This window comes from Podarcis melisellensis, assembly GCF_964234715.1.
Source record: "Podarcis melisellensis genome assembly, chromosome: 18".
Taxonomy (NCBI): Eukaryota; Metazoa; Chordata; class Lepidosauria; order Squamata; family Lacertidae; genus Podarcis; species Podarcis melisellensis.
The window spans coordinates 3,369,504-3,381,289 of NC_138536.1; the positions used below are offsets into that span (position 1 = coordinate 3,369,504).

General features: G+C 50.8%; 1 protein-coding gene across 2 annotated transcripts in view; it reads left to right on the forward strand.

The window, feature by feature from the left end:
- Positions 1-8,467, forward strand: part of GAMT (guanidinoacetate N-methyltransferase) — a 230,483-nt gene extending 222,016 nt beyond the window's left edge. For both annotated transcript variants that reach the window (XM_081895817.1, XM_081895818.1), the window contains exons 3-7: positions 587-732; positions 2,508-2,571; positions 5,093-5,160; positions 6,777-6,887; positions 8,118-8,467. In XM_081895817.1, the coding sequence (XP_081751943.1) occupies positions 587-732; positions 2,508-2,571; positions 5,093-5,160; positions 6,777-6,887; positions 8,118-8,255 (527 nt within the window). In that variant the 3' untranslated portion in view covers positions 8,256-8,467. The remainder of the gene's footprint in view (positions 1-586; positions 733-2,507; positions 2,572-5,092; positions 5,161-6,776; positions 6,888-8,117) is intronic.
- The last annotated feature ends 3,319 nt before the right edge of the window (positions 8,468-11,786 follow it).

Consider the following 11,786-nt stretch of genomic DNA (forward strand, 5'->3'; position numbering starts at 1 on the left):
ATAGGCATTGAAAGCCACAATTGCCTTATTCCTGTGCTTTGTAAAGGTAAAGGGACCCCTGACCATTAGGTCCAGTCGTGGCCAACTCGGGTTGCGGCGCTCATCTCGCTTTACTGGCCGAGGGAGCCGGCGTACAGCTTCCAGGTCATGTGGCCAGCAGGACTAAGCCGCTTCTGGCGAACCAGAGCAGTGCATGGAAACGCCGTTTACCTTCCCCCCGGAGCGGTACCTATTTATCTACTTGCACTTTGAGGTGCTTTCGAACTGCTAGGTTGGCAGGAGCAGGGACCGAGCAACGGGAGCTCACCCCGTCATCGCGGGGATTCGAACCACCGACCTTCTGACCGGCAAGTCCTAGGCTCTGTGGTTTAACCCACAGTGCCACCGTGCAGGCTGCAAAATGTAAGAGCCTTTAACTCTGCTGAAAAGGCTTTGCAGCCCATTCATTTATTCTGTTTCTCCCACACTTGTGGGATAGGAGTTTTAAATGTCCCTCTGCAGATTTAACCCTCGATCCGTCTCCTTGGTCCGCTCAAAGAGTCACGGCCGCTGATCGGACCTCCTTGCTCTTGTGTGTCCCACTCAGGGGGCCGAGTGCTGGAGGTGGGTTTCGGCATGGCGATCGCCGCCACCAAAATTGAGGAGTTCAACATTGAGGAGCACTGGATCATCGAGTGCAACGAGGGTGTCTTCCAGCGGCTGAAGGAGTGGGCGAAAACACAGCCTCACAAGGTACGTCAGAAGAGCCCTAAGGCTGAATCAGGTTATAGAGGGGTGTGTGTGTGTATACACACACACACACCTATACACCTATGCATATCTACACATACACTCTCTCTCTCTCTCTCTCTCTCTCTCTCTCTCTCTCTATATAGCATATTTTGCGCTCTATAAGTCACACCAGACCACAAGACGCACCTAGTTTTTGGAGGAAGGAAAACAAGAAGAAATATATTATGAATCTCAGGAGCCAGAACAGCAAGAGGGATCGCTGCGCAGTGAAAGCAGCAATCCCTCTTGCTGTTCTGGCTTCTGGGATAGCTGTGCAGCCTGCATTCGCTCCATAAGATGCACACACATTTCCCCTTACTTTTTAGGAGGGGAAAAGTGAGTCTTATAGAGCAAAAAATACGGTATATATTTTCAGGTGTACACAATAATTACCCATATATTCAATAAACGTTTTAAGGATGTTAAAATGAATGTTTTAAGTTGTAAAACAGAACATTTTCTGTTTTACAACTTGAAACACTCATTTTAACATCCTTAAAATGTTTATTGAATGTTTATTGAATATGGGTAATAATTGTGTACACCTAAAAATGTTGGGACGCGGGTGGCGCTGTGGGTAAAAGCCTCAGCGCCTAGGGCTTGCCGATCGAAAGGTCGGCGGTTCGAATCCCCGCGGCGGGGTGCGCTCCCGTTGCTCGGTCCCAGCGCCTGCCAACCTAGCAGTTCGAAAGCACCCTCGGGTGCAAGTAGATAAATAGGGACCGCTTTCTAGCGGGAAGGTAAACAGCGTTTCCGTGTGCAGCTCTGGCTCGCCAGAGCAGCGATGTCACGCTGGCCACGTGACCCGGAAGTGTCTTCGGACAGCGCTGGCCCCTGGCCTCTTGAGTGAGATGGGCGCACAACCCCAGAGTCTGGCAAGACTGGCCCGTACGGGCAGGGGTACCTTTACCTTTACCTTTAAAAATGTTGGCAGCAAAAGCCTGACCTGCAAAAGACGGAGCAGTTTAAAGTTTGCAATGTAGACGCAATTCCGGGAGGGGCCGGCACACCTCCTACCAAGAGGCCTGTGATCGAATCTGCAGATTAACGGCAGTACTGCCGTAGCTTGGAAATCGAACAGAATCCTTTCCGGAAGTCCAAAATGTTCAGAAACCCAAGCGCGGTTTCCGATTGGCTGCAGGAAGCTCCTGCAGCCAATCTGACATTCGGCTTCCAAAATATAGTTCACAAACCAAGTCACTTCTTGGTTTGTGGCGTTCGGGAGCCAAAACGTTCAGGAACTACCGTATTTTTCGCTCTATAAGACGCACCAGACCACAAGACGCACCTGGTTTTTGGAGGAGGAAAACAAGAAAAAAAATATATTCTGAATCTCAGAAGTCAAAACAGCAAGAGGGATTGCTGCGCAGCGAAAGCGGCAATCCCTCTTGCTGTTCTGGCTTCTGGGATAGCTGTGCTGCCTGCATTCGCTCCATAAGACGCACACACATTTCCCCTTACTTTTTAGGAGGGGAAAAGTGAGTCTTACAGAGCAAAAAATATGGTAAGCTGTTCGAAAACCAAGGTACAAATTTTAAGAATGTTTTCCTGATTCAATTTTATTTCTTCTTTTGAGTCTTCTTTGCTCTCCAACAGCCCCTCTCTGGCCCAAAGAACCAAACCAGGTTAAACTGCAAACCGAGAGGATTTGAGCAAATGTTTTTGAGCCGATTCCCAGCTGCTGAGTCAGTTGAGTGGTCAGTCATTAACCTCCTCTCCTCTGCTCTGCTCCCAAGGTTGTTCCCTTGAAGGGGTTATGGGAGGACGTCGTCCCCACCTTGCCCGAAGAACATTTCAACGGTAAGCAAGAGATAAAAAGGTTTCCCCCCTTTCTCTCATGACCCCACAACTGGTGGGTGGCCAATTAAGCTGAAGAAGCTGGGAGATTCAGGATGGGTCAAATAAAGCCCTTCTTCGCCCCGCGCAAACTGTGGAACTCCCTGCCACAGTAGGCAATCACGGCCAACTTGGATGGCTTTAAAAGGGGATTAGACAAATTCATGGAGGGGAAAGGCCATCAATGGAAGCTATGTAAATGCTTTTGAATTTTGAATTCAATGGAATGCTATGTAAATGCTGTTGGGACACAGGTGGCGCTGTGGGTTAAAGCCTCAGCGCCTAGGACTTGCTGATCGAAAGGTCGGCGGTTCGAATCCCTGCTGCGGGGTGCGCTCCCGCTGCTCGGACCCAGCGCCTGCCAACCTAGCAGTTCGAAAGCACCTCCGGGTGCAAGTAGATAAATAGGGACCGCTTACCAGCGGGAAGGTAAACGGCGTTTCCGTGTGCGGCTCTGGCTCGCCAGAGCAGCGATATCACACTGGCCATGTGACCCGGAAGTGTCTCCAGACAGCGCTGGCCCCTGGCCTCTTAAGTGAGATGGGCGCACAACCCCAGAGTCTGTCAAGACTGGCCCGTACGGGCAGGGGTACCTTTACCTTTACCTTTAAGTCTATCTGTCTTCTGAACAAGAGTCTCTCTGCTGTGATCATATATTAAAATAAAACCCTCACAATTCTTTTCTTACTGTGTACCCATTCATTCACACCCAGTTCCCAGTTCCTGTTGTATTTGCTGTACAGTTTTGGGGGGGCAGGTAGGTATGGAGGACTCCCTGGTCCTGAATGGGGTGACTGTGCCCCTGAAGGACCAGGTGCTCAGCCTGGGAGTCATTTTGGACTCACGGCTGTCCATGGAGGCGCAGGTCAATTCTGTATCCAGGGCAGCTGTCTACCAACTCCATCTGGTACGCAGGATGAGACCCTCCCTGCCCGCGGACTGTCTTGCCAGAGTGGTGCATGCTCTGGTTATCTCCCGCTTGGACTACTGCAATGCGCTCTCCGTGGGGCTGCCTTTGAAGGTGACCCGGAAACTACAACTAATCCAGAATGCGGCAGCTAGACTGGTGACTGGGAGCGGCCTCCAGGACTGTATAACACCAGTCCTGAAACCCCTGCATTGGCTCCCAGGACGTTTCCAAGCACAATTCAAAGTGTTGGTGCTGACCTTGAAAGCCCTAAACGGCCCAGTATACCTGAAGAAGCATCTCCGCCCCCACCGTCCGACACTGAGGTCCAGCTCCAAGGGCCTTCTGGCAGTTCTCTCATTGCGAAACATGAGGTTACAGGGAACCAGGCAGAGGGCCTTCTCGGTGGTGGCGCCCACCCTGTGGAACGCCCTCCCACCAGATGTCAAGGAAATAAACAACTACCTGACTTTTATAAGACATATGAAGGCAGCCCTGTTCAGGGAAGTTTTTAATGTTTGATGTTTTATTGTATTTTTAATATTCTGTTGGGAGCTGCCCAGAATGGCTGGGGAAACCCAGCCAGATGAGTGGGGTATAAACAACAAGAACAACATTATCCCAGTTTTAAAAAATCATCCCTTCCCTCCAATGATTTTTATGAACTCCCATCCTCCCTTGCCATTGGCCATGCTTGTTTTGGCTGATGGGTGCTGTAGCTCAGCATCGTCCGGGCGCCAGATGTTTCCCCACCTCTGGAATAAAGAAGTCCACCTTTTGTGGGAGACTCCTAAGTTGGCAAAGTAACCTCTTCTACCTTTCCCGCCCTGACCTGGCCACAGTGATCCATGCAACAGTCACCTCCAGGCTTGACTACTGTAATTCGCTCTACACGGGGCTGCCCTTGAAGCTGTCCCAGAAACTCCAGCGGGTGCAGAATGCTGCAGCGAGGCTCCTCACGGGGTCTCTGCCATGGGAGCATATTCACCCAGTGCTTTTCCAGCTGCACTGGCTCCCGGTGGAGTACAGGAACAGATTTAAGGTGCTGCTTTTGACCTTTAAAGCCCTTCACGGCCTAGGACCCTCGTACCTATGGGACCGCCTCTCCCGGTATGCCCCACGGAGGACCTCAAGGTCCATATATAGCAACACCCTAGAGGTCCTGGGCCCTAAGGATGTTAGATTAGCTTCAACCAGAGCCAGGGCCTTTTCAACACTGGCCCCGGCCTGGTGGAACGCTCTGCCTCATGAGACCAGGGCCCTGCGGGATCTGATTTCTTTCCGCAGGGCCTGTAAGACAGGGTTGTTCCGCCTGGCCTTTGGCTTGGAGCCAATTTGATACCCTCCCTCTCTTTCTTTTTTCTTTTCCTTCTCCTCCTGCGATGAGGCTACAGTTTAATGTTTCATTATTTTAATGTTGTATTTTAATTTTGTTTTTAAGTTGTAATCATTCAACTTGTTTTTATTATTGCTTGTAAGCCGTCCTGAGCCCGGCCTTGGCTGGGGAGGGCGGGGTATAAATAAAAATTATAATATTATTATTATTATTATTTCCTGTTTCTTTCCTGCAACCTCCAGGAATCCTCTACGACACCTACCCTCTCTCAGCAGAAACCTGGCACACTCACCAGTTCAGTTTCATCAAGGTAAGGCATGGCGGCATCGCAAAAAGCGAGGCGGCTTCCTAAAGAAATATCGCAAACCCAAAAGCAAGCCCTTCAGGGCAGGAATGACCAAGAGTATTTTTTGAGCGCTCACTGGCAGTTCCTGGGAAGGTAGCAACAGGCACCGTGGCTTTCCCTTTGTCGCCGGTGATGGCAGGGCGGTCAGTTTTGAAATCCAGGAATTCAGCATGCCAGCTGCGAATATAGGCTGAAATCAGGGCCGGATTTAGGTTTGACGAGGCCCCAAGCTCCTGAAGATAATGGGGCCCTTTATACGCCCAGCTGTCCTTTGTCAACAACAAATTGTCACTCTTTTTTTGTGTTGAATACATGCTATATGGTAATTTATGGACCTGATACAGTGGTGCCTCGCAAGACGAAAATAATCCGTTCCGCAAGTCTCTTCGTCTAGCGGCTTTTTCGTCTTGCGAAGCAGCTTAGCGGATTAGCGCTATTAGCGGCTTAGCGGCTATTAAAGGCTTAGCAGCTTAGCGGCTAAAAGGCTATTAGCGGCTTAGAAAAAGGGGGGGAAGTGAAAAAAATCGCAAGACTCACAAGAGGTTTTCATCTTGCGAAGCAAGCCCATAGGGAAATTCGTCTTGAGAAGCGCATCGAAAAACGGAAAACCCTTTCGTCTAGCGGGTTTTTCGTCTTGCGAGGCGTTCGTCTTGCGCGGCACCGCTGTAGGTATCTAAAGCCATTTGCACATAACAAAATACGTATTTTATCCAAGTAATTGCTGAACTGAAATACAATTAAGAAGAAGTATATTTGGGGGGGTCTCCAAGAGAGTGGGGCCCTAAGCTATAGCTTGTTTAGCTTATACGTAAATCCGGCACTGGCTGAAACCATGTGATGCGAGTTTTAATCTGTTTTTCGTTTATTGTCCTTCTTTCTTTTCGAAAGTCTTAAATCATTCCCTGTTGCAACAGCTTTAATAAAAGATCAGGCTTACTAGCTGCTTTGCTTCTCAATATGCTCTGGTTTGCCTCTTTTATTTTCTCCTACCAACAGACGCGGTTAAGGGACGCGGGTGGTGCTGTGGGTTAAACCACAGAGCATAGGACCTGCCGATCAGAAGGTCGGCGGTTCGAATCCCCGCGATGGGGTGAGCTCCCGTTGCTCGGTCCCTGCTCCTGCCCACCTAGCAGTTCGAAAGCACATCAAAGTGCAAGTAGATAAATAGGTACCGCTCCGGCAGGAAGGTAAACGGCATTTCCGTGCGCTGCTCTGGTTCGCCAGAAGCGGCTTAGTCCTGCTGGCCACATGACCCGGAAGCTGTACGCCGTCTCCCTCGGCCAATAAAGTAAGATGAGCGCCACAACCCCAGAGTCGGTCACGACTGGACCTAATGGTCAGGGGTCTTTTAACTAACAGAGAACCCACAAAAGGACTCTGTATAGGCTCTTGGGTACCCCATAAGGGAAAAGGAGCAGGGCTTTTTTTCTTATAACATTCCTAACTTCAGATACAGGGATGCAACCAGCAGGGACCCCCAACCTTTCCAGGACAAAAATCCCCAGCAAGGTGTCCTGGGGGGGGGGGGAAGAGCCCCACAAAGTCTGCCATAACTCCCATCCCTCCCCCCTCTCCTGCAGGGCCACGCTTACCGCCTCCTGAAGCCCGGAGGGGTCCTCACCTACTGCAACCTGACCTCTTGGGGAGACCTCCTCAAGAACAAGTATTCCGACATCGAGAAGATGTTTCAGGTGAGGGCGAGGGAGGGCATTGCAGGCGGGTGGAGGCCAGGGAACAAGACTTCTGTTTCCGGGTGGGTTCTAGTCTGGCTCTCGCAAGTAGACCCACCCGACAGATTTAAACAGCTCTCGCCACCATTCCTCTTCCATGGATTCTGGGAAGATGAGGGATGAAGAAGAGATTACTAAGTGGGGCTCAGCTACCTGGGAAGTTACAGATAGGTAGCTGTGTTGGTCTGCCATAGTCAAAACAAAAAAATTAGTTAGTTCTTGGTATGAGCTTTCGTGTGCATGTGTATCTGAAGAAGTGTGCATGCACACGAAAGCTCATTCCAAGAACTAACTTAGTTGGTCTTTAAGGTGCTACTGGAAGGAATTTTTTTTTTGTTTTGACTACCTGGGAAGGTAGCCCTTCTGAGAGAAGGAAAACTCCGATCCTAAACCTCTCCACTGCCTTGCGGGATATCTCCAGAAGAAAAGGGTCAGGAGTAAATCAGCGGTTTGACTTCACCCCTGGAAGCGCACGCCATTGTCTGTCAAGACTGACGGGTGCCAGCAACGCCAATAACTTGGGCAAACTTGCCAGGCTACAAGTTTGAGGACTGTGGCGGGGGGAAGATTCGTGTCTTAATGAATTCGCTTTTCCTACTCCTTTCGTTATTCAACAACCTTATCGATTTGGTGAGAGGGTTTTCATTTGCTGTCATAAACCACTGCAGAAGCATGTCCTCGTGGTACCAGTTTTCAATAACGCTTGCTGTGGAACTCTTGACTAGAGATAGGAAGGCCTGGGAAAAACCAGGAAAAATTGGGGGGGGGGAACCAGTTTTTTTCCAGAAAAAAATGAAAAAAACACACACCAAAATCAGTTTGATATTGTTTGAATATTCCACACACACACCCATTTTTTTCTGGGAAAAAACTGCTTTGGTTCTCTCTTCCCCCCCCCCCAATTATTTCCGGGTTTGGGGAAAAAAACCTGGGTCCCCCCCAATTTTCCCCAGCCCTTCCCATCTCTACTCTCAAGTGTGAGTGGATCCAGTCACAAGGAAACCCCCCTGCTATAAGTCAGAAATTAGATCGCTATAAGAAAAAAAAATCTCTATGGAAGACTGCGTTTTAAAATTCCCTGCTCTCTGGCACCCTCTGGCGTTGGATGTTCATAGTGCATTCAAACTGCTGGTTCTTTAGAACTGCGTGTCTTGTGTGGTCTTCTCAAGGCGCTTTCCTCCCGCATTTTAGGAAACGCAGGTTGAGCACCTGGTGGAAGCCGGTTTCAAGAAGGAGAACATCCACACGGCTGTCATGGACCTCGTCCCTCCGTCCGACTGCAGATACTACTCCTTCCCCAAAATGATCACTCCCACCATCATCAAGTAGAGCTGCCAGCCCATTCCCCGACCGGCCAGCTCTCTGAGGAAGGCCATGCTGACCGCAGCAGGAGCAGCCGAGACGGTCCCTTCTTTTGTGGCCAAACAGAAATCGGGGAGGGAGATGGCCTCTCGTTTTCCGAGCCTCCAGGCACATGGACACGAGCCCTTTAGCCCCCAAAATTGCAATCTGTTCTGTCGATCAAGAGAATTCTTTTCCACGTTGCCTTGTCTCCTTTCATCTCTGCCGAACGGCAAACTGGGTGTAACTCGGTTGCAGACAACGCATGCAGAAGGTCCGTGGATCGATCCCTCCAGCGGCGTCTGCGTAAGCAGGGTTGCGGTAGACCTTTCTCTGCCTGCAAACCCCACACAACCTCTGCCGGTCCTTGTAGATAGATGGGGTCCTGGTCTGATTCGGCGCAAGGCCGACTCCTGTTCAAATTTGCCTCTCAATTCAGAACCATGAGGACTAGGCACATGGCTTTTCAGCTCAGCACCTGTGCGGCCTGCGGAAGGCACCGGGTTCCATCCCCGACATCTCCATGCGGGAGAACGGCTGCCAGCCAGTGTAGACCGTACTAAGGCGGATGGATCAGTAGTCTGGCTACGTATAAGTCACCAGCCTATCTTCTGCTGCTGTAGTAAAGGTAAAGGGACCCCTGACCATTAGGTCCAGTCGTGGCCGACTCTGGGGTTGCGGCGCTCATCTCGCTTTATTGGCCGAGGGAGCCGGCGTACAGCTTCCGGGTCATGTGGCCAGGAGGACTAAGCCGCTTCTGGCGAACCAGAGCAGCGCACGGAAACGCCGTTTACCTTCCCGCCAGAGCGGTACCTATTTATCTACTTGCACTTTGACGTGCTTTTAAACTGCTAGGTGGGCAGGAGCAGGGACCGAGCAATGGGAGCTCAATCCGTCATGGGGATTCGAACCGCCAACCTTCTGATCGGCAAGTCCTAGGCTCTGTGGTTTAACCCACAGCACCACCAGCTGTAACAAGGGTCTAAAGCAGGGGTCAGCAACCTAAGGCCCACTGGCCGGAAGCGGCCCGCGGGTGTTGTTTGACCGGCCCCCGAACTGAGCTGCCCGCTCGTGCGCTGCGCTAAACCAGCACAGCGCGGTGTGTGGACTCGCTTCCGCGGCGCTGGAAATTGCGTCTGCGCAGACGCCGGAAATTGCGGCTGGGACCGATCTGGCCCATGCAAGATAAACCTTGCCGACCCCTGCTCTAAAGGCAGGCGATTGGTCCATGCAGCCTGCTGATGACCACTCTGTCTGGCAGCAGCTCTCCAAACAGGTCTTTTTTACACCTGCCTCTTTTTAAAGGCACGCGGGTGGTGCTGTGCGTTAAAGCACAGAGCCTAGGACTTGCCGATCAGAAGGTCGGCAGTTCGAATCCCGACGGGGTGAAGTGGCTTAGTCATGCTGGCCACATGACCCGGAAGCTGTACGCCGGCTCCCTCGGCCAATAAAGCAAGATGAGCGCCACAACCCCAGAGTTGGCCATGACTGGACCTAATGGTCAGGGGTCCCTTTACCTTTACATTTACCTTTACCAGTAAGAACAACAACAATTTATTCTTCTTATTGCCCAGTAATAATTTGTAATTGTGGGTTAAACTACAGAGCCTAGGGCTTGCCGATCAGAAGGTCGGCGGTTTGAATCCCCACGAAGGGGTGAGCTCCCGTTGCTCGGTCCCTGCTCCTGCCCACCTAGCAGTTTGAAAACACGTCAAAGTGCAAGTAGATAAATAGGTACCACTCCAGCGGGAAGGTAAACAGTGTTTCTGTGCGCTGCTCTGGTTTGCCAGAAGCGGATTAGTCCTGCTGGCCACATGACCCGGAAGCTGTACGCCGGCTCCCTCGGCCAATAAAGCGAGATGAGCGCCGCAACCCCAGAGTCGGCCACGACTGGACCTAATGGTCAGGGGTCCCTTTACCTTTTTTAACCAGAGTTTGAACCCGGGGCTTCCTGCCTCCAAAGCACCAACTTTTATCCCCTGAGCAAACAGGCTGCCTTCCGAAAGACGACCCGAACAATGGTGGGTCTCTTGAGGGTCTCTTGCTATCAGTTTCACATTTATATCCCAACAAAGGAGCTTGAGTCGGTGTGCTTAGTTCTTTTCTCCCTCATTTAATCTTCACAACAACCCTGAGAGGTAGGTTAGGCAGAGAGCTAGCGACTGGCCCAAAGCCATCGGTTGCAAAATGTGTGAATGGGGTGTGTTTGTGTGTGTGTGTGTATGTGTGTGTGTGCGTTAGCGTTCCTAGAACCTCAACTTCTGCTTTTAAAAAGAAAAGCTTCTAGTCCCCATGATGGTGCTGTTTAGTCATGTCCGACACTTCGTTACCCCCTGGACCAGAGCACACCAGGCACTCCTGGCTTCCACCGCCTCCCACAGTTTGGTCAAACTCATGCTGGTAGTCCTCATGATGGTAATACAGTGGTACCTGGGGATACATACGCTTCAGGTTACATACGCTTCAGGTTACAGACCCTGCTAACCCAGAAATAGTGCTTCAGGTTAAGAACTTTGCTTCAGGATGAGAACAGAAATCGTGCTCCGGCGGCGCGGCGGCAGCAGGAGGCCCCATTAGCTAAAGTGGTGCTTCAAGTTAAGAACAGTTTCAGGTTAAGAACGGACCTCCGGAACGAATTAAGTACTTAACCCGAGGTACCACTGTATGCCTCAAACCTTTGAAGGTGACCCAGAAACTACAACTAATCCAGAATGTGGCAGCTAGACTGGGGACTGGGAATGGCTGCCGAGACCACATGACACCGGTCCTGAAAGACGTACATTGGCTCCCAGTACATTTCTGAGCACAATTCAAAGCATTAGTGCTGATCTTTAAAGCCCTAAATAGCCCAGTATACCCGAAGGAGTGTATCCACCCCTATTGTCCATCCTGGACACTGAGGTCCAGCTCCGAGGGACTTCTGGCGGTTCCCTCCCTGCGATAAGTGAAGTTACAGGGAACCAGTCAGAGGGCCTTCTCGGTGGTGGCGCCCGCCCTGTGGACACCCTCCCACCAGATGTCAAGGAAATAATCAACTATCTGACTTTTAGAAGACATCTGAAGGCAGCCCTGTTTAGGGAAGTTTTTAATGTCTGATGTTTTATCACTTTATTATTAGTAGTATTAGTATTATTCTGTTGGGAGCCGCCCAGAGTGGCTAGGTAAACCCAGCCAGATGGGCAGGGTATAAAGAATAAATGTTCACTCGATCTCCTCCCCAGCCGCAGATTTAATTCCAAATTCTGCATTTTGGCAGGGATATATAAGGCACAAATGCCCATATCAATTTATTTATTTATTGGTTGGGGGAGGAAAAGGGGGGCGGGAAGCGAGATGTCTCTCCTGATCCTTTTGAATCTCAGAACCTGGGTACTTTTGCAGTACATTTCCAAGGACAATTCAAAGTGTTGGTGCTACCTTGAAAGCCCTAAACGGCCCAGTATCCCCGAAGGAGCGTCTCCACCCCCATCGTTCTGCCCGGACACTGGGGTCCAGCTCCGAGGGCCTTCTGGCGGTTCC